At 33.7% G+C, this 25,381-nt stretch overlaps 1 protein-coding gene across 1 annotated transcript in view; it reads right to left on the bottom strand.

Moving 5' to 3' along the window:
• Nucleotides 1-25,381, bottom strand: part of LOC123550629 (G-protein coupled receptor GRL101-like) — a 52,682-nt gene that overhangs the window by 9,513 nt on the left and 17,788 nt on the right. Inside the window, exons 5-8 of the mRNA XM_045339061.2 lie at nt 20,594-21,641; nt 18,254-18,783; nt 17,431-17,558; nt 15,275-15,323 (exon numbers count right to left, since the gene is read on the bottom strand). Coding sequence (XP_045194996.2) covers nt 15,275-15,323; nt 17,431-17,558; nt 18,254-18,783; nt 20,594-21,641 — 1,755 coding nt within the window. The remainder of the gene's footprint in view (nt 1-15,274; nt 15,324-17,430; nt 17,559-18,253; nt 18,784-20,593; nt 21,642-25,381) is intronic.

The following is a 25,381-nucleotide window of genomic DNA, read 5'->3' as shown; positions in this document are numbered from 1 at the left end:
TATATTTATCTTTAAATCATTCAAATCCAAAATCCCAACCACCAACATAATTTAAAACCAACACTATAAAAAAAATAATTCCCCAAATTTCATATTTGTCTTTGTATAATCCCCCCCCCCAAATTAACTTTGGCTTTTGGAACCAGGGAGAGTGCCATCGCTTTCGAACCAACGCTACTGTGGCAGGTTATTCACATTTTACTGCGTCTGGTTGGTAAAAACATGTAAAAAATATTTACCTTGTTTTGTTTTTTATGTTAGATTATTCTTTTAATGCATTCAACAGTCTCAAATGCCAGAGACAGTTGCCAATTCGCGATATGTTCGAAAGCAGTTTTCAGACACATATGATAAATATTCATTTTCATATTTTTGTTCTTTGTACATATCCGACCTTTAAGATAGACGTCTTGAAACACTCAAGAGAGCAGTGCCATTCGCGTGCGAAAACCATGCCTTGTAGGCAGTTGTTATCACATTTTTGACAGTCACTTTTGTCAAAATGATAGAAATTATCTTACCTTGTTTTGTTCTTTTTTTAGTATTATCTTTAATGCATTCACAGTTCAATGCACAGAGAGCCCGTTCCTTTGCGTATGTTCAGAAAGCGATTTTTCAGACACATATAATAAATAATTATTTTAAATTTTTGTTCTTTCTTCAATTCGACACTTCACGTAGGTATCTTGGAAATCAGGAGAGCCGTTGCTTCGGTGCGAATAACAAGCTACTGGTAGGCAGTTGGTATTCGAATTTTTACATCATTTTGTAGAACATGATAAAAATTATTCTAACTCTTTTTTATTCTTTTTGTTTATTTTTCTTTTAATCTTCAAAGTCTCAAAATGCACAGGAGACATGCCAATTCGGATTGTTTCAGAAAAGCCGATTTTTCAGGGGGGGGGGGGGGGGGGGGGGGGGGAATAAAATTCAATTTACATTATTTTGTTCTTTTGTATCAATAACCGACTCTCCAATGATAGCAGTTAGAACTCAGGAGAGCAGTTGCCATTCGTGCGAATAACAACTGCACGTAGGAGTGGTTATCGACATTTTACAGACGCATAGTTTTGTGAAATGTAAAATCATCTAGTCCTTGTTTTTCTTTTTATTTTAAATTTATTTTCCTTCATCATCAACAGTTCCAAATGACCCGAGAGCATGCCAATTCCGATTTTTCAGAAAGTTTTTTTCGACATATGCATAAAATAATTCAATTTTACATATTTTTTTCTATCATATCCACACTTAACGTATAGAGCGAAACACTCAGGAGCCGTTGCATTCGCGTGCGATACAACTGCCTACTGTAGCAGTTGGTTATTCAATTTATGAGTCATTTTGGTGAACTGATAAAAATCTTTACCCTTGTTTTGTTTTTTTGTTGTATTATTCTTTTAATGCATTCAACAGTCCAAATGCCCAGGAAGCCAGTTGCATCCGATATGTTTAAAACGATTTTCAGACCTGAATAAATAATCAATTTAAAATTTTTGTTCTTTCTATCATACCCACTTCCAAAAGTTAGTATCTTGGGAACACCAGGGGCAGTGCCATTCGCGTGCGAATAACCATCCTACTGGTAGCGTGGTTTCGACATTTATACATCATTGTTTTGATAGAAAGAATAAAAAATCATTCTAACTCTGTTTATTCTTTTTGTTATTATTTATTCTTTTAAATGCATCAAAAGTCCAAATGCCCGAGAGCCATTTCCAATCGCGATATGTTCAGAAAGCTTTTTTCAGACACATATGATAAATAATTCAATTTTACTTATTTTGTTCTTTTTATCAATATCAACATTCAAAGTATGGAAGTCTTGGAACACTCAGAGAGCGTGCCAATTCGTGCGATACCACTGCCTATGGTTGGGCAGTTTTTGATTCGACATTTACTGAGAGTTTTAATTTTTTTTGGTAGAACTATAAAATCATTTAACCTTGTTTTGTTCTTTTAGTTATATTTTTTTAAAGATTCAACCTCAAATGCACCGGAGAGCAGTTGCCATTCGCGATATGTTCAGAAATTTTTTCGACCATTGATAAATAATTCATTTTCATATATTTTTCTTTTATCAAACCACCTTTAAGTATAGGCTTGGAACATCAGGAGCGTTGCAATTCGCTCGAATAACAACGCCTCTGTGGCGTTGGGATTGATTTACGACGTCATAGTTGGTGAAATGATAAATAATCTCCTTGTTTTTCTTTATGTTATATTTTTCTTTAAGCATTCACAGTCCCAAATGCACCGAGAGCGTGCAATTTGCGATATTTTCAAAAGCGATTTTAGACACATAGAAAATATTCATTTTAATTATTTGTTCTTCTATCAATATCGACCTTCACGTATAGTAATTGGAAACACTCAGGGAGCAGTTGCATTCGCGTGCGAATAACCAACTGCCTACTGGTAGGCAGTTGGTTATTCGACATTTTACTGACAGTCATGTTTTGTAGAACATGATAAAAAATTCATTCTAACCTTGTTTTTGTCTTTTATGTTAGTATTTATTCTTTTAAATGCATTCAAAAGTCTCAAAATGCACCAGGAGAGCCAGTTGCCAATTCGCGATATGTTTCAGAAAAGTCTTTTTTTCAGACACATATGAATAAAATAATTCAATTTTACATGTATTTTGTTCTTTCGTATCAATATCCAACACTTCCAACGTATGGACATCTTGGAAACACCAGGAGAGCCAGTTGCAATCGCTTGCGAATAACCAACTGCCTACTGGTAGGCAGTTGGTTATTCGACATTTTACTGACAGTCCCTTGTTTTGTAAACATGATTTAAAAAATTCATTCTAACCTTGTTTTATTTCCTTTTATGTTAGTATTTATTCTTTTAAATGCATTCAACAGTCTCAAAATGCACCAGGAGAGCCAGTTGCCAATTCGCGATATGTTTCAGAAAAGCAGATTTTCCAGACACATATGAATAAAATAATTCAATTTTACATATATTTTGTTCTTTCGTATCAATATCCGACACTTCTAACGAATAGGACAGTCTTGGAAACACTCAAGAGAGCCAGTTGCCAATTCGCGTGCGAATAACCAACTGCCTACTGGTAGGCAGTTGGTTATTCGACATTTTATAGACAGTCACAGTTTTGGTCAAAAATGATAAGAAAATTCATTCTTACCCTTGTTTTGTTCTTTTATGTTAGTATTTATTCTTTTAAATGCATTCAACAGTCTCAAAATGCACCAGGAGAGCCAGTTGCCAATTCGCGATATGTTTCAGAAAAGCCGATTTTTCAGACACATATGAATAAAATAATTCAATTTTACATATATTTTGTTCTTTCATTTCAATATCCGACACTTTCAACGTATAGGCTAATCTTGGAAACACTCAGGAGAGCCAGTTGCCAAATTTGCGTGCGAATAACCAACTGCCTACTGGTAGGCAGTTGGTTATTCGACATTTTACTGGGCAGTCATTGTTTTGATAGAACATGATAAAAAATTATTCTAAAATCTTGTTTTATTTCTTTTATGTAGTATTTATTCTTTTTAAAAGCATTCAAAAGTCTCAAAATGCACCAGGAGAGCCAGTTGCCAATTCGCGATATGTTTCAGAAAAAACCGATTTTCAGACACATGTGCTAAAATAATTTAATTTTTACATATATTTTTTTCTTTTGTATCAATAACCCACTCTTTCAAGTATAGGCCAGTCTTGGGGACACTCAGGAAAGCCAGTTGCCAATTCGCTGCGAATAACCAACTGCCTACTGGTAGGAGTTGGTTATTCGACATTTTACAGACAGCATAGTTTTGGTTGAAAATGATAAAAAATCAAACTAGTCCTTGTTTCTTCTTTAAATGTTAAAAAATTTATTCCCTTTTAAATGCATTCAACAGTCGCAAAATGCACCAGGAGAGCCATTTGGGCCCAAATTTCCCATATGTTTCAGAAAAGTTTTTTTTTTCAGAACATAGATTAAAATAATTCAAATTTTACATATATTTTGTTCTTTCTATCAATATCCAACACTTAAAAGTTAAGCCCGTCTTGGAAACACTCAGGAAGCCAGTTGCCAATTCGCGTGCGAATAACCAACTGCCTACTGGTAGGCAGTTGGTTATTCAAAATTTAACTGACAGTCATTATTTGGTAGAACATGATAAAAATTCATTCTAACCTTGTTTGTTCTTTTATGTTGTATTTTTTCTTTTAAATGCCCTTCACAGTCTCAAAATGCACCAGGAGAGCCAGTTGCCAATTTGCGATAATTTTTTCAGAAAAGCCGATTTTTCAGACACATATGAATAAAATAAATCAATTTTAATATATTTTGTTCTTTCATATCAATATCCGACATTTCAACGTATAGCTAATCTTGGAAACACCAGGAGAGCCAGTTGCCAATTCCGGTGCGAATAACCAACTCCTACTGGTAGGCAGTTGGTTATTGACATTTTACTGACAGTCATTGTTTTGATAGAACTGATAAAAATTCATTCTAACTCTTGTTTTATTCTTTATGTTATATTTATTCTTTTAAATGCATTCAAAAGTCTCAAAATGCACCAGGAGAGCCAGTTGCCAATTCGCGATAAGTTTCAGAAAAGTCTTTTTTTCAGACACATATGAATAAAATAATTCAATTTTCATTATTTTGTTCTTTTGTATCAATATCCAAAAACTTCCAACGTATAGGACAGTCTTGGAAAAAACCCCCTTCCCCAAAAAGACGAGCTTGGTTCCAATTCGCAAAAAGCGAATAAAAACCAAACTTTGCTACTTTTTTGGTAGGCAGTTGGTTATTCGACATTTTTCTGAAGTTATTGTTTTGGTAGAACATGATAAAAAATTTATTCTAACCCTTGTTTTGTTCTTTTATGTTATATTTATTCTTTTAAATGAATTCAACGTCTCAAAATGCACCAGGAGAGCAGTTGCCAATTCGCGATATGTTTCAGAAAATCTTTTTTTCAGACACATTGAATAAAATAATTCAATTTTACATATATTTTTTCTTTGTATCAATAACCAAAATCTTTAAGGGATAGGCAGTCTTGGAAACATCAGGAGAGCCAGTTGCCAATTCGCTTTCGAATAACCAACTGCCTACTGGTAGCAGTTGGTTATTCGGCATTTTACGACGGGCCCTAGTTTTGGTGAAAATGATAAAAAATATCTACCTTGTTTTTCTTTTATGTTAAGTATTTATTCCTTTAAAAGCATTCAACAGTCCAAAATGCACCAGGAGAGCCAGTTGCCCAATTTGCGATATGTTTCAGGGAAAAGCGATTTTCAGACACATAAGAAAAAAATAATTCAATTTTAATTATTTGTTCTTTCTATCAATATCGACACTTTCAACGTATAGCATCTTGGAAAAAACTCAGGAGAGCCAGTTGCCAATTTTGCGTGCGATAACCAACTGCCTACTGGTAGGCAGTTTGTTATTCGACATTTTACGACAGCAGTTTTTTTGAAAATGATAAAAAAATTCATTTATCCTTTTTTTTCCCTTTAAAGTTATTTTTATCTCTTTAAATGATTAAAAGTCTCAAAATGCACCAGGAGAGCCAGTTGCCAATTCGCGATATGTTTCAGAAAAGTCTTTTTTTTTGACACATATGAATAAAATAATTCAATTTTACATATATTTTGTTCTTTCGTATCAATATCCAACACTTCCAACGTATAGGACAGTCTTGGAAACGCTCAGTATATAAAGCGGATACTTGACCAAAAAAAATGAAAATATGCGTAGTGGATTGTTCATTATATAGAGTAGCTATGTCTTTGTATAAATAGGTCAAATGCGGAAGTGCATTTACCACATCATATATCAGGTCCTAGATTGCTAAGACGATACATGTCATTAATATTACTCCCAAGTCAATAAAATGGACATTAACACTCAGCAGCGGGACTATAGATTACGGCAGTGGTCAACTTTGGTAATTACACTGGACAGTGTGTGAAATAATTAGAAGGAATGTGTAAAACAAAAACATGGTTATATGAGCCGTGACATGAGAAAACCAACCAGACTGCGCATCCAAGCTGTTCACTTTCAAAGTCTATTGCAATTAGAGAAACCGTTAGCGAACGCACTATGTTGGTTTTCTCATGGCGCGGCTCATTATGATATGTAGAATATATATAAATCATGAATTTGAAACACTTCAACTCGACTATTTAGTTATTGAAAATATCAAAGCAATAACCAAAATCTTGCGTCATTTTATGAATAAATAACAACCCGTTAGTAAGTTTATTACAATGACAACGTCTAAAGTTAAGGTGGGATGCGCTCCAAATTGTTTTGCTGAATTTCGTCCTGAAATTTATACTGTACAAAATTCAGGATATATGCGATTGAGTTTCGATTTTACTTTGTCGCCATATTGTTCGAGATTTTTGCTATTGTGTTAGAAACATGGCCCCTGACGTCACTTTTCGTGCAAGGCCCAGTTCCGAGTGCTCTCGGCATTTTTCCTTTCCTTCGCTTTGAATGCCATATCAATAAAAATACAAAATTATCATAACATAATATCTTGAATACAAGTGTATTTCTTTCAATAAATGAACCATAAAATTTGATGAGATAGATGTATCAATTTTCCTGCCTGTAAAATTTGGAGATGAAATTTGAAAAAACAAAAAAACAAACGATGATCAGACTGAGGACTCGGACTCACAAGCCCAAGATCGATGTTTAACCGTTTTGTCCCCGTAGCTACTTGCACAAGCGATATTATTTAAGCAATAATTAGATCGCTATTTAGATTCGGACACAGAGAATTAAATTACGGAAATACACGGAATATACATGACAGCCAGGTCAATACTTCCGGACAATATATCCACGATTGTTCGTAAGTATTGACCTGGCACTAATTAATCTTCTCAAATATTTCCGGGCGTTTTCATTGATTTACGCAATATTTACATTATTTTATGTGTCATATTTCAAAAATTTTAATTGTTTTTTCTTTTCTGGGACGCTGGTGTCAAGTAATTTGTCTTTTTGTCTAAGACACTTAAATAAAACAATTTTATTCCACTTCTTTAAAACGGGTAAATCTAAATATGATAACTTTTAATAAATGAACCATAAATATAAGATCTATACGTTTGATACAATAAGTGGTAGTTTGCACATAAAATTGCAGCAGGGGGCGGGTGTTGGGGATATGGTCAGACGTAGGACTCGAACACACAACTCTGATATTTGCAGCTAAACGTTAAATTCAATGCTTTAACCCTTTTAGCATGTTTAGTAGTGAAAACAATCTGTTCTAAAACAGGTCGCGAAATTGCAACTGTTTTCCTGGCTCTTACGACGAATGCATGCATTTAAACGGTTAAATGTTTTAAACATTTCAGAACAAACCAACAGTTTAATTGAATGATTTTTTTTTCATTTTCAACAGAAAAACAGATATTTTGAAAAAATGTGAATAGACAGTTGTTATCCAAAGGCGACTTTTTTATGAGGACCGGTAAATAGCGAAGAGAAATAGTACTTTAGGTTGGATTATTTTAGAGTCTTCGAAACAATCAGAAGACCCAGATGCCAATTCGGTCGCGAATAAGAAACTGTCTACTAACAGTTTGTTTTTCGGCATTTTTCAGGAAGACCAGTTTTTTGTTTATTTATCCTTTTTTGTCTTTTTTCGTTTTCAACATTTTTTTCCAATTTGGAAGGTAAATTTTCTCGCGGGTTGAGCAACTGATTTGATCGGCCTTTAACTGAAAATCTTTCAATTTTACAATGCCTTTGAACCTGTCCTGAAATGAACTTAGACATTTTAACCCCAGTCAGATGTTCGGCCCTGATGAACTCTGCACATTGTTTACATTCCGATGCGTAATATCCCCATTAGCACAACCGATTTATGACCTAAGATTCCTCGTCCAGCTTGATTTATGACTTGAAACTTCTTGAAACTCGATCTCATGAACGGTGTTATTGAACTTGATCTGCAGCTTTGTTTTCCCGAGGATTTTCATTGGTGACTTGCTGCCATGTGAATATATCTACTGGTAGGCAGTTGGTTATTTTACATTTGTCAAAAATTCACTATTTCGGTCGAAAGTCATAGAAGTATTCAATATTAATAGAAATATCCATTTAAACATTAGTGTTTACTTACAAATCAATATCTGACACTTTCATTTGGAAACATTCAGAAGAGCCTGTGGCGTGCAAAAAAACAACAACAAAAAAAAAAAAAACAAAAAAAAACTGCCTACTTGTAGTCGGCATTAAATCTCACGCATTGAGTTTACGCATACATTGAATGTACACTAGTAAAACCTATGTTAAACCTAACCATAACCTTTAGTCAGTGTATAGAACACAATAGAACACACAATAGGTGCGTATATTAAATATAGGCGATTTAATGTTGACGCGTACATGTAGCAGTAAGATTGTTGATGCCATTTTCAGAAAGTCATTTTTTCAGTCGAAAATTAAATATTAATATTAATCCGTTTAAATACATTTCCTAGTCTTTGCAAGACCAGGAGAGCAAGTTCTCGTTTCATAAACAATTTTTTTCGGACATAAGGCGTAAAAATGCCGAATAACCAACCGCACTGGCTCTCTAGAGTGTTTCAAAGACAGACCTATCCGTTAAAAGTGTAGGATATTGATATCAAAGAACGAAATATATGTAAAATTGAATTATTTTATGCATATGTGTTTGAAAAATCGGCTTTTCAGAAACAAATAGCGAATTGGCAACTAGCTCTCCTGGTGCATTTTGAGACTATTAAATACATTTAAAGGAATAAAAATTAACATTAAAGAACAAAACAAGGACTAGATTGATTTTTTTTATCATTTTTGACCAAAACTATGACTGTCTGTAAAATGCCGAATAACCAACTGCCTACCAGTAGGCAGTTGGTTATTCGCACGCGAATTGGCAACTGGCTCTTCTGAGTGTTTCCAGGACTGACCTTTACGTTGAAAGTGTAGGATATTGATACGAAAGAACAAAATATATGTAAAATTGAATTATTTTATTCATATGTGTCTGAAAAATCGGCTTTTCTGAAACATATCGCGAATTGGCAACTGGCTCTCCTGGTGCATTTTGAGACTGTTGAATGTATTTAAAAGAATAAATACTAACATAAAACAACAACAAAACAAGGGTTAGACTGAATTTTTTATCATGTTCTACCAAAACAATGACTGTCAGTAAAATGTCGAATAACCAACTGCCTACCAGTAGGCAGTTGGTTATTCGCACGCGAATTGGCAACTGGCTCTTCTGAGTGTTTCCAAGACTGACCTTTACGTCGAAAGTGTAGGATATTGATACGAAAGAACAAAATATATGTAAAATTGAATTATTTTATTCATATGTGTCTGAAAAATCGGCTTTTCTGAAACATATCGCGAATTGGCAACTGGCTCTCCTGGTGCATTTTGAGACTGTTGAATGTATTTAAAAGAATAAATACTAACATAAAACAAGAACAAAACAAGGGTTAGAATGAATTTTTTATCATGTTCTACCAAAACAATGACGTCAGTAAAATGTCGAATAACCAACTGCCTACCAGTAGGCAGTTGGTTATTCGCAAGCGAATTGGCAACTGGCTCTCCTGTGTGTTTCCAAGACTGACCTATACGTTGAAAGTGTCAGATATTGATACGAAAGAACGAAATATATGTAAAATTGAATTGTTCTATGCATATGTGTCTGAAAAATCGGCTTTTCTGAAACATATCTCGAATTGGCAACTGGGACTCCTGGTGCTTTCTGGGACAGTTGAATGCATTGAAAGGAATAAATATTAACATTAAAGAACGAAACAAGGACTAGATTGATTTTCTTATCATTTTTGACCAAAACTGTGACTGTCTATAAAATGTCGAATAACCAACTGCCTACCAGTAGGCAGTTGGTTATTCGCACGCGAATTGGCAACTGGCTCTCCTGAGTGTTTCCAAGACTGACCTATTCGTTCGAAGTGTCGGATATTGATACGAAAGAACAAAATATATGTAAAATTGAATTATTTCATTCATATGTGTCTGAAAAATCGGCTTTTCTGAAACATATCGTGAATTGGCAACTGGCTCTCCTTGTGCATTTTGAGACTGTTGAATGCATTTAAAAGAATAAATACTAACATAAAAGAATAAAACAAGAGTTAGAATGAATGTTTTATCATGTTCTATCAAAACAATGACTGTCAGTTAAATGCCGAATAACCAACTGCCTACCAGTAGGCAGTTGATTATTCGCACGCGAATTGGCAACTGGCTCTCCTGAGTGTTTCCAAGACTGACCTATACGTTGGAAGTGTCGGATATAGATACGAAAGAACAAAATATATGTAAAATTGAATTATTTTATGCATATGTGTCTAAAAAATCGGCTTTTCTGAAACATATCGCGAATTGGCAACTGGCTGTCCTGGTGCATTTTGAGACTGTTGAATGCATTTAAAAGAATAAATAGTAACATAAAAGAACAAAACAAGGGTTAGAATGAATTTTTTATCATGTTCTACCAAAATAATGACTGTCAGTAAAATGTTGATTAACCAACTGCCTACCAGTAGGTAGTTGGTTATTCGCACGCGAATTGGCAACTGGCTCTTCTGAGTGTTTCCAAGACTGACCTATACGTTGAAAGTGTCGGATATTGATATGAAAGAACAAAATATATGTAAAATTGAAATATTTAATGCATATGTGTCAGAAAAATCGGCTTTTCTGAAACATATCGCGAATTGGCAACTGGCTCTCCTGGTGCATATTGAGACTGTTGAATGCATTTAAAGGAATAAATATTAACTTTAAAGAACGAAACAAGGACTAGATTGATATTTTTATCATTTTCGACCAAAACTAAGACCGTCTGTAAAATGCCGAATAACCATGCGAATTGGCAACTGGCTCTTCTGAGTGTTTCCAAGACTGACCTTTACGTCGAAAGTGTGGGATATTGGTACGAAAGAACAAAATATATGTAAAATTGAATTATTTTATTTATAAGTGTCTGAAAAATCGGCTTTTCTGAAACATATCACGAATTGGCAACTGGCTCTCCTGGTGTATTTTGAGACTGTTGAATGCATTTAAAAGAATAAATACTAACATAAAACAACAACAAAACAATGGTTAGAATGAATGTTTTATCATGTTCTATCAAAACAATGACTGTCAGTTAAATGCCGAATAACCAACTGCCTACCAGTAGGCAGTTGGTTATTCGCACGCGAATTGGCAACTGGCTCTCCTGAGTGTTTCCAAGACTGACCTATACGTTGGAAGTGTCGGATATAGATACGAAAGAACAAAATATATGTAAAATTGAATTATTTTATGCATATGTGTCTAAAAAATCGGCTTTTCTGAAACATATCGCGAATTGGCAACTGGCTGTCCTGGTGCATTTTGAGACTGTTGAATGCATTTAAAAGAATAAATAGTAACATAAAAGAACAAAACAAGGGTTAGAATGAATTTTTTATCATGTTCTACCAAAATAATGACTGTCAGTAAAATGTTGAATAACCAACTGCCTACCAGTAGGTAGTTGGTTATTCGCACGCGAATTGGCAACTGGCTCTTCTGAGTGTTTCCAAGACTGACCTATACGTTGAAAGTGTCGGATATTGATATGAAAGAACAAAATATATGTAAAATTGAAATATTTAATGCATATGTGTCAGAAAAATCGGCTTTTCTGAAACATATCGCGAATTGGCAACTGGCTCTCCTGGTGCATATTGAGACTGTTGAATGCTTTTAAAGGAATAAATATTAACTTTAAAGAACGAAACAAGGACTAGATTGATATTTTTATCATTTTCGACCAAAACTAAGACCGTCTGTAAAATGCCGAATAACCATGCGAATTGGCAACTGGCTCTTCTGAGTGTTTCCAAGACTGACCTTTACGTCGAAAGTGTGGGATATTGGTACGAAAGAACAAAATATATGTAAAATTGAATTATTTTATTTATAAGTGTCTGAAAAATCGGCTTTTCTGAAACATATCACGAATTGGCAACTGGCTCTCCTGGTGTATTTTGAGACTGTTGAATGCATTTAAAAGAATAAATACTAACATAAAACAACAACAAAACAATGGTTAGAATGAATTTTATATCATGTTCTACCAAAACAATGACTGACAGTAAAATGTTGAATAACCAACTGCCTACCAGTAGGCAGTTGGTTATTCGCACGCGAATTGGCAACTGGCTCTCCTGAGTGTTTCCAAGACTGATCTATACGTTGAAAGTGTCGGATATTGATATGAAAAAACAAAATATATGTAAAATTGAATTATTTTATTCAAATGTGTCTGAAAAAAAAGGCTTTTCTGAAACATATCGCGAATTGGCAACTGGCTCTCCTGGTGCATTGTGAGACTGTTGAATGCATTTAAAGGAATAAATACTAACATAAAACAACAACAAAACAAGGGTTAGAATGAAGTTTTTATCATGTTCTACCAAAATAATCACTGTCAGTAAAATGTCGAATAACCAACTGCCTACCAGTAGGCAGTTGGTTATTCGCACGCGAATTGGCAACTGGCTCTCCTGAGTGTTTCCAAGACTGACCTATACGTTGAAAATGTCGGATATTGGTTCGAAAGAACAAAATATATGTAAAATTGAATTATTTTATTTATATGTGTCTGAAAAATCGGCTTTTCTGAAACATATCGCGAATTGGCAACTGGCTCTCCTGGTGTATTTTGATAGTGTTGAATGCATTTAAAAGAATAAAAACTAACATAAAACAACAACAAAACAAGGGTTAGAGTGAATTTTATATCGTGTTCTACCAAAACAATGACTGACAGTAAAATGTTGAATAACCAACTGCCTACCAGTAGGCAGTTGGTTATTCGCACGCGAATTGGCAACTGGCTCTCCTGAGTGTTTCCAAGACTGACCTATACGTTGAAAGTGTCGGATATTGATATGAAAGAACAAAATATATGTATAATTGAATTATTTTATTCATATGTGTCTGACAAAAAAGGCTTTTCTGAGACATATCGCGAATTGGCAACTGGCTCTCCTGGTGTATTTTGAGACTGTTGAATGCATTTAAAAGAATAAATACTAACATAAAACAACAACAAAACAAGGGTTAGAATGAATTTTATATCATGTTCTACCAAAACAATGACTGTCAGTAAAATGTTGAATAACCAACTGCCTACCAGTAGGCAGTTGGATATTCGCACGCGAATTGGCAACTGGCTCTCCTGAGTGTTTCCAAGACTGATCTATACGTTGAAAGTGTCGGATATTGATATGAAAGAATAAAATATATGTAAAATTGAATTATTTTATTTATATGTGTCTGAAAAAAAGGCTTTTCTGAAACATATCGCGAATTGGCAACTGGCTCTCCTGGTGCATTGTGAGACTGTTGAATGCATTTAAAAGAATAAATACTAACATAAAACAACAACAAAACAAGGGTTAGAATGAAGTTTTTATCATGTTCTACCAAAATAATGACTGTCAGTAAAGTGTCGAATAACCAACTGCCTACCAGTAGGCAGTTGGTTATTCGCACGCGAATTGGCAACTGGCTCTCCTGAGTGTTTCCAAGACTGACCTTTACGTTGAAAATGTCGGATATTGGTTCGAAAGAACAAAATATATGTAAAATTGAATTATTTTATTTATATGTGTCTGAAATATCGGCTTTTCTGAAACATATCGCGAATTGGCAACTGGCTCTCCTGGTGTATTTTGAGAGTGTTGAATGCATTTAAAAGAATAAAAACTAACATAAAACAACAACAAAACAAGGGTTAGAGTGAATTTTATATCGTGTTCTACCAAAACAATGACTGACAGTAAAATGTTGAATAACCAACTGCCTACCAGTAGGCAGTTGGTTATTCGCAAGCGAATTGGCAACTGGCTGTCCTGAGTGTTTCCAAGACTGACCTATACGTTGAAAGTGTCGAATATTGGTACGAAAGAACAAAATATATGTAAAATTGAATTATTGTATTTGTATGTGTCTGAACAATCGGTTTTTCTGAAACATATCGCGAATTGGCAACTGGCTCTCCTGGTGCATTTTGAGACTGTTGAATGCATTGAAAGGAATAAATATTAACAGTAAAGAACGAAACAAGGACTAGACTGATATTTTTATCATTTTCGACCAAAACTATGACTGTCTGTAAAATGCCGAATAACCAACTGCCTACCCGTAGGCAGTTGGTTATTCGCACGCGAATTGGCAACTGGCTCTCCCGAGTGTTTCCCAAAACGGACCTATACGTTGAAAGTGTCGGATATTGATATGAAAATACAAAATATATTTAAAATTGAATTATTTTATAGATATGTGTCTGAAAAATCGGCTTTTCTGAAACATATCGCGAATTGGCAACTGACTCTCCTGGTGCATTTTGAGACTCTTTAATGCATTTAAAAGAATAAATACTAACATAAAACAACACCAAAACAAGGGTTAGAATAAATTTTTTATCATGTTCTACCAAAACACTGATTGTCAGTAAAATGTCGAATAACCAACTGCCTACCAGTAGGCAGTTGGTTATTCGCACGCGCATTGGCAACTGGCTCTCCTTAGTGTTTCCAAGACTGATCTTTATGTTGAAAGTGTCAGATATTTATATGAAAAACAATATAAAATGTCATATTGAATGATTTTATCCATTTGTGACTGAAAAAAGCTTTTCTGAAACATATCGCGAATTGGCAACTGGGTCTCAAGGTACTTTTTGAGACTGCTGAATGCATTTTAAGAAATAAAAATTAATATTAAAGAACAAAACATGGATTAGAATGATTTTTTATCATTATGTTTTAAAAGGTAATCAGACTTGCTTATACATTTTGAATAACCAACTGGCAACTAGTAAGTAGTTGGTTATTCGAATGTTCAACTACCAACTACCAACTGCCTACCAACTTTACTGTCATATACATATGATTTGGTAAATTTAAACAAAATATTGAAAATATTGAACATCTGTGAAAACTTGACAAAGTGCCCAGTCTGGAAAGTTAACTGACATATGAGTAACTTTTACTAAGTAGACACTGGATTAGTTCGATGAATTTTGAGTCATAGGGTCACGTCATAGAGCCAGTTAGAGACAAAATGAAAACATTCGGACCGACAATTTCCAAATACTCTAAGAATTCAACTCATATCCCATATTTTTAGAAATTTAGATCAGCGTATTCACATAAAATGCAAGATGTGTTACGAAAATCGGGTTGAGTAACAGCTAGGAAAATAACAAACCTTTACTTATCTTCGTGAGTGACTGTTCGTCAGTACTAGGATTGAAACTCTGAGAATAAAACAAATATAACAAAAGGTTAATTTCTGAGCACTTTTGTTTGCTTAATTCAAAGTAGAATTCTGAGGAAAACAAAAATCAAAAGTGTTACACAAGCAAAGACACGTTATCTTCTGTTTATTATTTAGCATTTGTGTAAAATATCATGTCATTTACATTTAACCCAAACATTTTAACCATATGTGTATCATTTTCAAATATATTAAGTTATATTATATTGATATGTTTGCCCAGAATCGTGTTTGTGTCTTTCTATAACAGGATAGTTAAGGAAAATGTCTTGTTTGTTTCATTTCTATACTTCCTTTTCATGTATGGAAAGTGTGGAAGAAAATAATATATAACAACAAAACTTTATTATGTACATGTGATTGTTAGACAAAGCGCCATTGGTATTATTACAAAAAGAAACTTTATTACGGATATTACATTTTAGGACAGTCATTACGTGCGTGAGATTCAGGACAAAACGTCAGTAAAAGTTAGAGCTACTGGATTATACGTACTTTTATAAAAAAGTTACACATGATTATACGGTGGTATGATTAGCACATGCAATTATATTTTTAAGATTAAATTATCTCGTGCGCACGACATCTTATCTCGAGCGCTCGAAATCTTATCTCGTGCGCAGGAAATCTTATCTATAGCGCTCGACATCTTATCTCGTGCGCACGACATCCTATCTCAAGCGATCGACATCTTATCTCGTGTGCACGACATCTTCTCTCGAGTGATTGACATTTTATCTCGTGCGAACGACATCTTATCTCGAGTGATCGACATCTTATCTCGTGCGTACGACATCTTATCTCGAGCGATCGACATCTTATCTCGTGCGCACGACATCTTACCTCGAGCGATCAACATCTTATCTCGTGCACACGACATCTTATCTCGAGCGATCGACATCTTATCTCGAGCGCACGACATCTTATCTATATATATTAAAGCCCTTGATGTGTATTTAGGTCATCAGTAAAATACACGGACCAGTTGATTATTAGGGACGTATTCCGACGTTATTAAAACTTCCCACAAGTACATGTACAAGTTTATCACATCATTTGGGAGAGCAGTGCACATAATTGGTCATCCTATCTTTAAAATTAAATGAATATAATCAATGATGCTTACTGCATGTTAGAATAGCAACAAATCGCAGTTCGACTGATAAATTCGCGCAGAAAAGTTATGAAATTGCATGCATGAATTAAGGTGAAACAAGGAAATTCTTTAATATATGGGCGGAGCCTACATACTAAATCTTTTTTTTTTTTGTCAAGGACTTAAATATATTTCTTTGCGTCATCACTGAATTTCTGCTGCCTTTTTTATCAGTTTGCGTATTTAAACTATAACCCTGCAAACACGTGAAACGGTTATAAGTATAATCGAAACAAAAGCAAAAACGGTGGCAGTCGTATGTTTTTACTGATGATCTGAGTTCACAAAAAGGGCCTTAATATATATTGATAATATGTCGATCGCTCAAGATAAGACGTCGTGCGCACGAGATAAGTTGTCGAGCGCTCGAGATAAGATGTCATGTAGTATAAGATGTCGTGCGCACGAGATAAGATGTCGATCGCTCGAGATAATGTGTCGAGCGCACGAGATAAAATGCCGTGCGCACGAGATAAGATGTCGATCGCTCGAGATAAGATGTCCTGCGCACGAGATAAGATGTTGATCGCTCGAGATAAGATGTGCGCACGAGATAATATGTTGATCGCTCGAGATAAGATGTCGTGCGCACGAGATAATATGTTGAGCGCTCGAGATAAGATATCGTGCGCACGAGGTAAGATGTCGATCGCTCGAGATAAGATTTTTTTGCGCACGAGATAAGATGGCGATCGCTCGAGATAAGATGTCGATCGCTCGATATAAGATGTCATGCGCACGAGATAAGATGTTGTGTGTACGAGAGAAAATGTCGAGCGCACGAGATAAGATGTCGAGCTCTCGAGGAAAGATGTAGTGCGCACGAGAAAATATAATATTGAAAACAATAAATGCATGTCCTAAACATACCACCGTATGATTATGATACATTGTACAAAAATTTAATTTTTAAATAAGATAGTTTTATTACCTTTTTTCCTATAATTGCACTCAAAGTGTACAAAATTGGATTAAGAGCCGAGTTGACAGGCAGTATAAAGACCGCCGCCCAAGCGTAAACCTCGCCGGAAATCACGTAACCGGTCAGCGCAAGCATTCCTGTAAAGAATCGTAAAGTTTTGTTTGAAATAAGAATATCAAAAAATAAATTAAAAACATATAAATTTAGCAAATCTGTCTTTTTAACCATAAATGTTAATTTTAACTTTAAATATGTTTAAAATATCAAATTGTCAGTTGACATGCATATTATTCAAACTATATTTGACGAAGTAACATTGAAATGTTCCGCACAAACTGAACGATTAAATCATCCCTTTTTAAGACTTAAAGACTGTGTTTATGACATAAAATATTGAAAATATTCAAAACAATAGATTAACATGATTAAATATGCACACACGTTAATTAAAGTTTCAAATTTAAGAAATCACTTAACATCAGTGTGCTCCGATGTAAACATTTTCCGGTGATTTGAATTAAATAGTTATAATTACTAGTTCAATGGTAGTGTCTTTGTGTTTTCCGATTATCTCAGTATTTCGTTGTGTTTGATACAATAAATCTTTCAATGCAACCGACGTTTTTGCATAAATTAATTTGGAATTACTACTGATGTAATACTAGTGCAAGTTTACCTTCAGCGCATATTTACAGCATTTATTTACATTTGTCTTAAGATTTAAATATCCGAAAAATACAGCAAACAAGTTGAAAAAGTTGTTTCAATCTTCGCAATTTTTATCAAATCAGGAATTGAAATATCAGATTTATATTCATATGAAAACAATCACCAAGAACTCCAATAGGGAACCAGCACAAAAAGTCGGTTGCTACCACTAGCAATAGGTTTCTTGCAACTTTCAAATCCCTCTTTCTTGCAGATTCTACAGAAGTGGCAATTCCGGCAGATTTGCGTATCTCAATAAAAATAGACAATTGCCCAACTGCAACCAATAGAAATGTGACGAAATTCAGGCAAACAAAGATTGTAAGAGAATAAGCCCAACCAGACGGACGATCTCCTGTTAACGGCAGAGCGATACAAACTCCTGATTTTGAGTAGAATTCGTTTTTGAAATACCCCTCGTATGCAACAGGAAATATGGCGACACTAGTAGAAAACAACCATGTGGAAATAACACAAGTGACAGCCTTGTCTGGGGACATTTTAGCACCACCAAAGGGAAACTTGATGACAAGTAGCCTGTCCAAGGTTATGAGACACAGAAAAAGAACGCTGGCTTCCGAAGAAATAGTAGACAGTATCCCAGCAAGGTTACACCATACACTGTGTCTCCAGTAGTCGTCGACGAAGATATATCTTAAAAATGAACAAAAGAAATATTTGTGAATTGGTAGGGGTACGGTGAAAGCTAAACAAAATATACATGTAAATGAACAGTTAATAATAACAGCACAAATTAAAAAAAGAATAAACACGCATTCACTGGAACATAACGACTTTTCTCCCCTATCAGATATCAATGTTTACAGTTTTCGGATAAAATGGCGAGAGTGCAAGATGGTTTAAAATAAACATTTTTAAATAACATGATATCGAAATACACTTAAGTAATAACTTTGTGTAATAGGCCAGTTATAGCACTGGAAATAACGTCAGAACCTTAAACTAATTCCAACATAAAGTTTTAATAATTATTTTTAATTTTAGTTACTTAAATATGCAATACAGGGAAATTGTCCTTAAACGAAATCAAAGCCAGACTATGAAAATTAGGTGATATTTATGGGTAGCTTCCTTTGGATCTTAGTTAAAAAGGTATTGCAAATTTATTCAAAATAAAATCAATTAAACGAAATATTAGTATCGTTTCTTTAATTACATGCATGCAGTACATTAATAAAGCAGTTCAAGAAACATTTTATAAATAACATCTTGTTTCTGACTTACAGATACACATGTTTGGTATACAACCCCTTTTACCGCCAATGACGACGCGTTTGTTTTAGAAATAAGTATGTATATACTTTGGCAGAAATTCTATGTTCTGAATTTTGCCACCTATGTTTGGAATTTTGAAACCCTGACGCTTTTTGACACTATACGTAGCCTACCAGTACTTGCTAGAAATCTCAATATATATCTTTTTTTCCTGATTTTCAAGCAAAGATTTATGTTATAGTATACAATTAAACAACTATACAGCAGAATAGTATGGTCCATAGAACAGCAAAATACGTGTTAGACGTTATTTCAGAATTCCAGATGCAGTACCATGATATTTTAAGGACATTTTTTGTGTGTTTCATTTCCTTATATACTACTTATTCAACACCAAAAGGTTTATGTTGTAATTAGTTTAACCCCAAAAATCAAAATATTTTTACATGTAACAGGATAAAAAACAAATACATTGGCATTTGCGCGCGTGTTTCGTTCCTGATTGTTCTTTTAATAAGAGAAAAAAACATAACGTTTAGTTACTTATAACACTAAACCATACCTCTACTATGCCGCACATTTTGAAAGGTAAAGGTCATGACGGCATTTCTATATACGGGGGGGGGGGGGGCAGGGAACATACATTTCTCGCGCTTCGTTTCAATACACGTCAATAAGAAACTAGTGCAGAAAGATTTTTTGTTATTCAATTTCTTGTAACATTTGTATATTCAGGAATATATGCAAGGGGAAAGGAAAAATAATCTATCACTTGAAGTAACAGACATGACCTTAAAAATAATAATAATAATAATGATAATGATGATGAAGATGATAAGATAGTAATAAAAGCTTTATTTGGCGGAGGTAACAAATAAAGCGTTCGTAACCTAATCATAAACATTTACATATATGTCATGTAAACTTATTTCATTATGAATGATTAAATTGAATAACAGAAAAAAAAGAGAAAAAAAAAGAAAAAAAAGAAGAAACACCACAATGAACAACAACAACTGGAAAATTGATAGATAGAACAAAAGCAAAAACAACTACCACTTGTGTACAATTTCATATTTAATATTGAGTGATATTATTCAATATCGTAAAAATGACTGATAGATAGAGAACTAATGCTGGAGAAAAGATATACACTGATGCAAACATATATAAAATTAAAGAAGAACTTTATAAACAAAAGTATTTATTCGAAACAATTGTAAAATACCTTTTCCTAAATGCAGAATCAGCTACGGCTATGATAATGAGGTATATAGCCATCAGAAAATCCGCCACTGCTAAATTTGTGACAAATATACCAAAACCTAGTTTCAACCTTTTCCTGTCGTATTTCACTCTATAAATAACCGTGAAGAAGTTTCCAAAAAACGCTGTTATTCCAATTAACCATATCAAAAACTGCAAAACAGAATGTCTCATAAGATCGTCGCAAGATGAAAATTCATCTTTTTGTGGGTAGCAATCTCCTTCCTGAACATAATTAGGTCGAATGCAGCAGAACTTAAAAGCAGGTGTTACCAGCTTCTTCAAACCGATTAATCCAGTAAATATTTCTCTATTGAAGTTTTTGATACCATTTTCTTTGAAACTGATGTCTTCGATTGATGAGTCACGAAATGTAAAGTCTTCTAATTCCTCAAGTTTGTTATTTGACAAATCTAGTTTTTTTAGTGTCAGCCCAGAAAATGTGTCTGCTCGAACTTTTACCAGTTTAGCGTTTGCCAAGTCCAAGTTTTGAATAAGGCTCAGACCGGCAAAAGCATATATTTCAATTACTGATAGCTGAAAATTACCCCGAAGATTAAGGACTGTAAGATGTTTCAGGCTGTTAAAGACATAACTTGAGATTGTGGTTATATTGTTAAAACTTAAATCTAGAGACAGCAAGTTCTTGATTCTCTCGAATGCATAGCGGGATAACCGTTCTATGTTACAACCTGAAAGACTCAAGACTGATAATGCCCGAATATTAAGCATTGATTCCTCTAAGACTGGACTGAGCTTTTTGTTTAAACTGAAATCAAGAGAACGTGTATTCTTTGGGACTGTATTCAACTTCGTTATATTGAAGTCTGTAGCACTACAGTTTGAAATAAATCCAACGCATTTACATTTGTATGGACATTGAAAGTTACAGATAACTTCATCGTCTCCATGTAAACAGTTTTTGAATCCATCACATACTTGCTCTGTTGGTATACACGTTTTACTCGAAGCGCACTTATATCCGTCTGGACAATGTACTTTCGTGGATACTGAAATGAAGTGTGACAATGGGTTACTAACTCTTTCCCTGCTAAATTCCTATGATAAACTTTTCCATCTTTCAATTTTGACAGGCCCGCCCGCTTAGCTCAGTAGGTAGAGCGTCGGTCTACGGATCGCGGAGTCGTGAGTTCTGTCCTCGGGAGGGGCGTATGTTCTCCGTGACTATTTGATAAACGACATTGTGTCTGAAATCATTAGTCCTCCACCTCTGATTCATGTGGGGAAGTTGGCAGTTACTTGCGGAGAACAGGTTTGTACTGGTACAGAATCCAGGAACACTGGTTAGGTTAACTGCCCGCCGTTACATGACTGAAATACTGTTGAAAAACGGCGTTAAACCCAAAACAAACAAACAAACAAACAATTTTGACAGTACCAGTAACTGTTAAAAAGGTGCTTACCAAAAGAATACTAACTGAATGGCGAACAGTGCAGATCCGGGTCACACTGCACGGATGTGCCGGCTGATCATGATCTGCACTAGTCGCAAAGGCAGTGTCCAGCATGATAAGGGTTAAACACCATTCGACGATATTAATTATACTATTTTACTGAAACAGTTTATTAATTGTTAAGTATGTTTAAATTTATAAACACAAATAATGACATGTCAGTAGCATATGTATTGTCAGAATCTGTTAAGAATGACATATTGCCAAGAAACTGATAAAAATACATCCATGTAATAAAAAGATAGCTAAATGTCTGTTAGGGATAGTAGTATTGAATATAGCGCGAACAGCGCTTTTTGACCTTATTTGACCTTTAGCCCTTGGTCAAAAGTGACCAATGCCGACCAATTTAAAAAAATATAAAAAAAAAACAAAGGTTTTCACAGTACTTTATGAATACCTGCAGTAAATCATAATTAAACACTTATGCAAAATTTCTGCCAAAATTCTGCCACGGTGGTAGATACTGTTACATTGCTGCCAACTTGGCAAACATTTGGCAAACTTTTGCATAACTTTGGCAGGTTGCTTTAAATTGACAAAACCTTACCAGTTAACAAAAATGAGAACAAAATCTAAAATATATTAAAAATAATTAACTATAAAATGTACCTCCTGTAATATTACTTCCGAATTTCTTATTTATATACTAACTATTATACCGCAGCTAAACAGACGATTCATTATCACATTCCTTTGATCAGTTGTTATTTGCAATAATCAATAACGCGGCACCGGTGCATTAAACCAATATTTGTTTAAAGTTGTTGATATTGATAAACTTGAAAATGACACCGGTGTTGATAAATAGTTTTTGTTGAAACAGTTTATTGAGAATTACGCTGTAATTCATGAAGAAATGTTTAAAAACATTAAACGTATAGATTATATCTTTGTAATTTGATGACGCACAGTGTTTACAATCGGTATGATAAGTTAAACAGACGATTTATTGCATTTCTTTTAAAATAAACATATATGTCAGTTTTTTGTTGAAACAGCTGATTGAGAATTACACTGTAATCCACTTGCACGTAATGACGTTTGTTATTACGCTGTATTTTGTTAGCAAAAGTGTTTTAGTAAAAGAAAGGAAATTTACTGATAGTATTCTTGGTAAAAATGTTCTTTTAATAATTTTAAATACATATAATATAAATGAATCAGAAACAAATATATTGTGTAAAAGAAAGGAAATTTACTGATAGTATAAATCCTTAATATGTTACAACAAAAAGTGGTAAACTTATGTTAAGAGCTCAGTATGCATCCTGCGGTAATATAAAAACACAGTTTGTGAGCAGCGAAGCGGCGGCAAGCCACCGGGGATCAAGATTCACTCGTCGGAGGAGCATTTGATATTCACAAAGCAATGTTACCTTTATTACCTAAGAAAGGTATAACATTACCAGGATATGAATATTGTGGGCCAGAAAATGCTTTGGATAATGGACCTCCTGTTAATGAACTAGACACAATATGCACGGACCATGACTTTTGCTATAATGATACTAGTACAAATAAAAGCAAATGCGATAAAAATGTTATCTAATTTAAAGAACACTAAATCAAACACATTTGAAGAAAAGATTGTAAAACATTTAGTTGTAAAACCAGCAATTAACTACAAACTTGGGCTTTGACAAAAAACAAAAGTAAAAAAAAAAAAAACGGGAAAAGGGGGTAGAGTATTTACTTGAACGTAAGTCCTTGGGAGCTAAAAGCTTACTCAGAAAGACCTCCGAAACAACATGGAGTGACGAATTAGCAGAAGAATTACATGTACATAAACCAATTAAACGAAAATTTACGAAACGACGAGTGATAGTTAATGATATTGATGATACTTGGTCTGCTGATTTAGTTGATATGCAAGCTTTTTCAAAATATAATCAAGGTATAAAGTACTTGTTAACCGTTATCGATATATTCAGCAAATACGCTTGGGTTATTCCATTAAAGAATAAAACTGGAGAATCTGTTAGATGAAGGAAAATGATTTTATAATAAAAAGTTTGAATCATTTTTGAATAAAAATAAGATTAACATGAATCATACATTTAATGAAGGAAAAACTGTAGTAATCGAAAGATTTAATAAAAGTTTAATGTGGAAGTTTAATGTAAGAATAATGTGGAAATATTTTAGAGCAAATAATACTTACACTTATTTAGATAATTTGCAGGATATGGTTGACAAATATAACAAAAGAATACATTCTAGTATAAAAAATGACACCATCTGAAGCCAGTAAACACTTAAATAAAGGTACTGTTTACTTTAATTTATACGGTAATTTAATTTGAAAAAGGATAAACACCAAACTGGACAGAGGAAATATTTATAATTTATGGAATTAATAACACAACTCCTAGAACATACACTATTAAAGATTTAAATAATGAATTAATTCAGGGTTCATTTTATAAGCAAGAACTTTTACCTACTGAACAAGAGGTTTTTAGAATAGAAAAAGTTATTAGGCGAGGCTTTAAGAAGAAACAAGCTTTAGTAAAATGGGAAGGTTATAATGAAAAATTTAATAGCTGGCACCATTTAGTGAATTGGAAGAAATTAAATTTAAAAAATATATTATATAAATGAGTAATAAAAGTCTAATTTGTAATGAAATAGAAACAATAGATAAGTTAATAGACCACTTAACTAAACTTGCTGCTGCTTATAGAAAAATTTATAAATTTTATTGAAGAGTAAATACAAAATTACAAATTACAGCAGGTATTTTGGTTGCTCGACTGCATTAGTACTTGTTCCTGCTATTCCTATATTTGTGGCATTTGCTGCCGCTGTTCCAGCAGTAATAACAATATTTATTAAAGGTTTAAAGGTTGAAGACAAAAAAAATATTTTAAAATCACATCATAAAAAGATAAAACAACTAATAACAGAAGCACGGATTGGAAAAGTAAGTAAACAAAATGAGAAAAAAAGGTATTGAAGTCATTTGTTTATAATACTGTTAGAAATGCAGAAAGAAAAAGACTATTCAATGCCACTTGAAATGCATATGGAGGAATTTAAGCTTAACGGATATAAAAGTATGAAAGAAGAATAGTTGTATTAAATTTAGATTGCTGAATTTATTTCTTTATGTGCGTTTTTAAAGATTTTTTTTCTATAAGTATATTATATAGATAGTTAATAGAAAGTTAGATAGAATGATTATACCAAAACTATCTAGCACTTTAGGAGAAATAATGAATGAAGATAAAACGTCATATAAAAGTACTAAAAAGAAGAAACGTTATTAAAAC

The sequence above is a fragment of the Mercenaria mercenaria genome, chromosome 15 (genome assembly GCF_021730395.1).
Source record: "Mercenaria mercenaria strain notata chromosome 15, MADL_Memer_1, whole genome shotgun sequence".
Lineage (NCBI taxonomy): Eukaryota > Metazoa > Mollusca > Bivalvia > Venerida > Veneridae > Mercenaria > Mercenaria mercenaria.
Note: the sequence above shows the minus strand (reverse complement) of the source record. Positions and strands in the feature narration are given on the sequence as shown.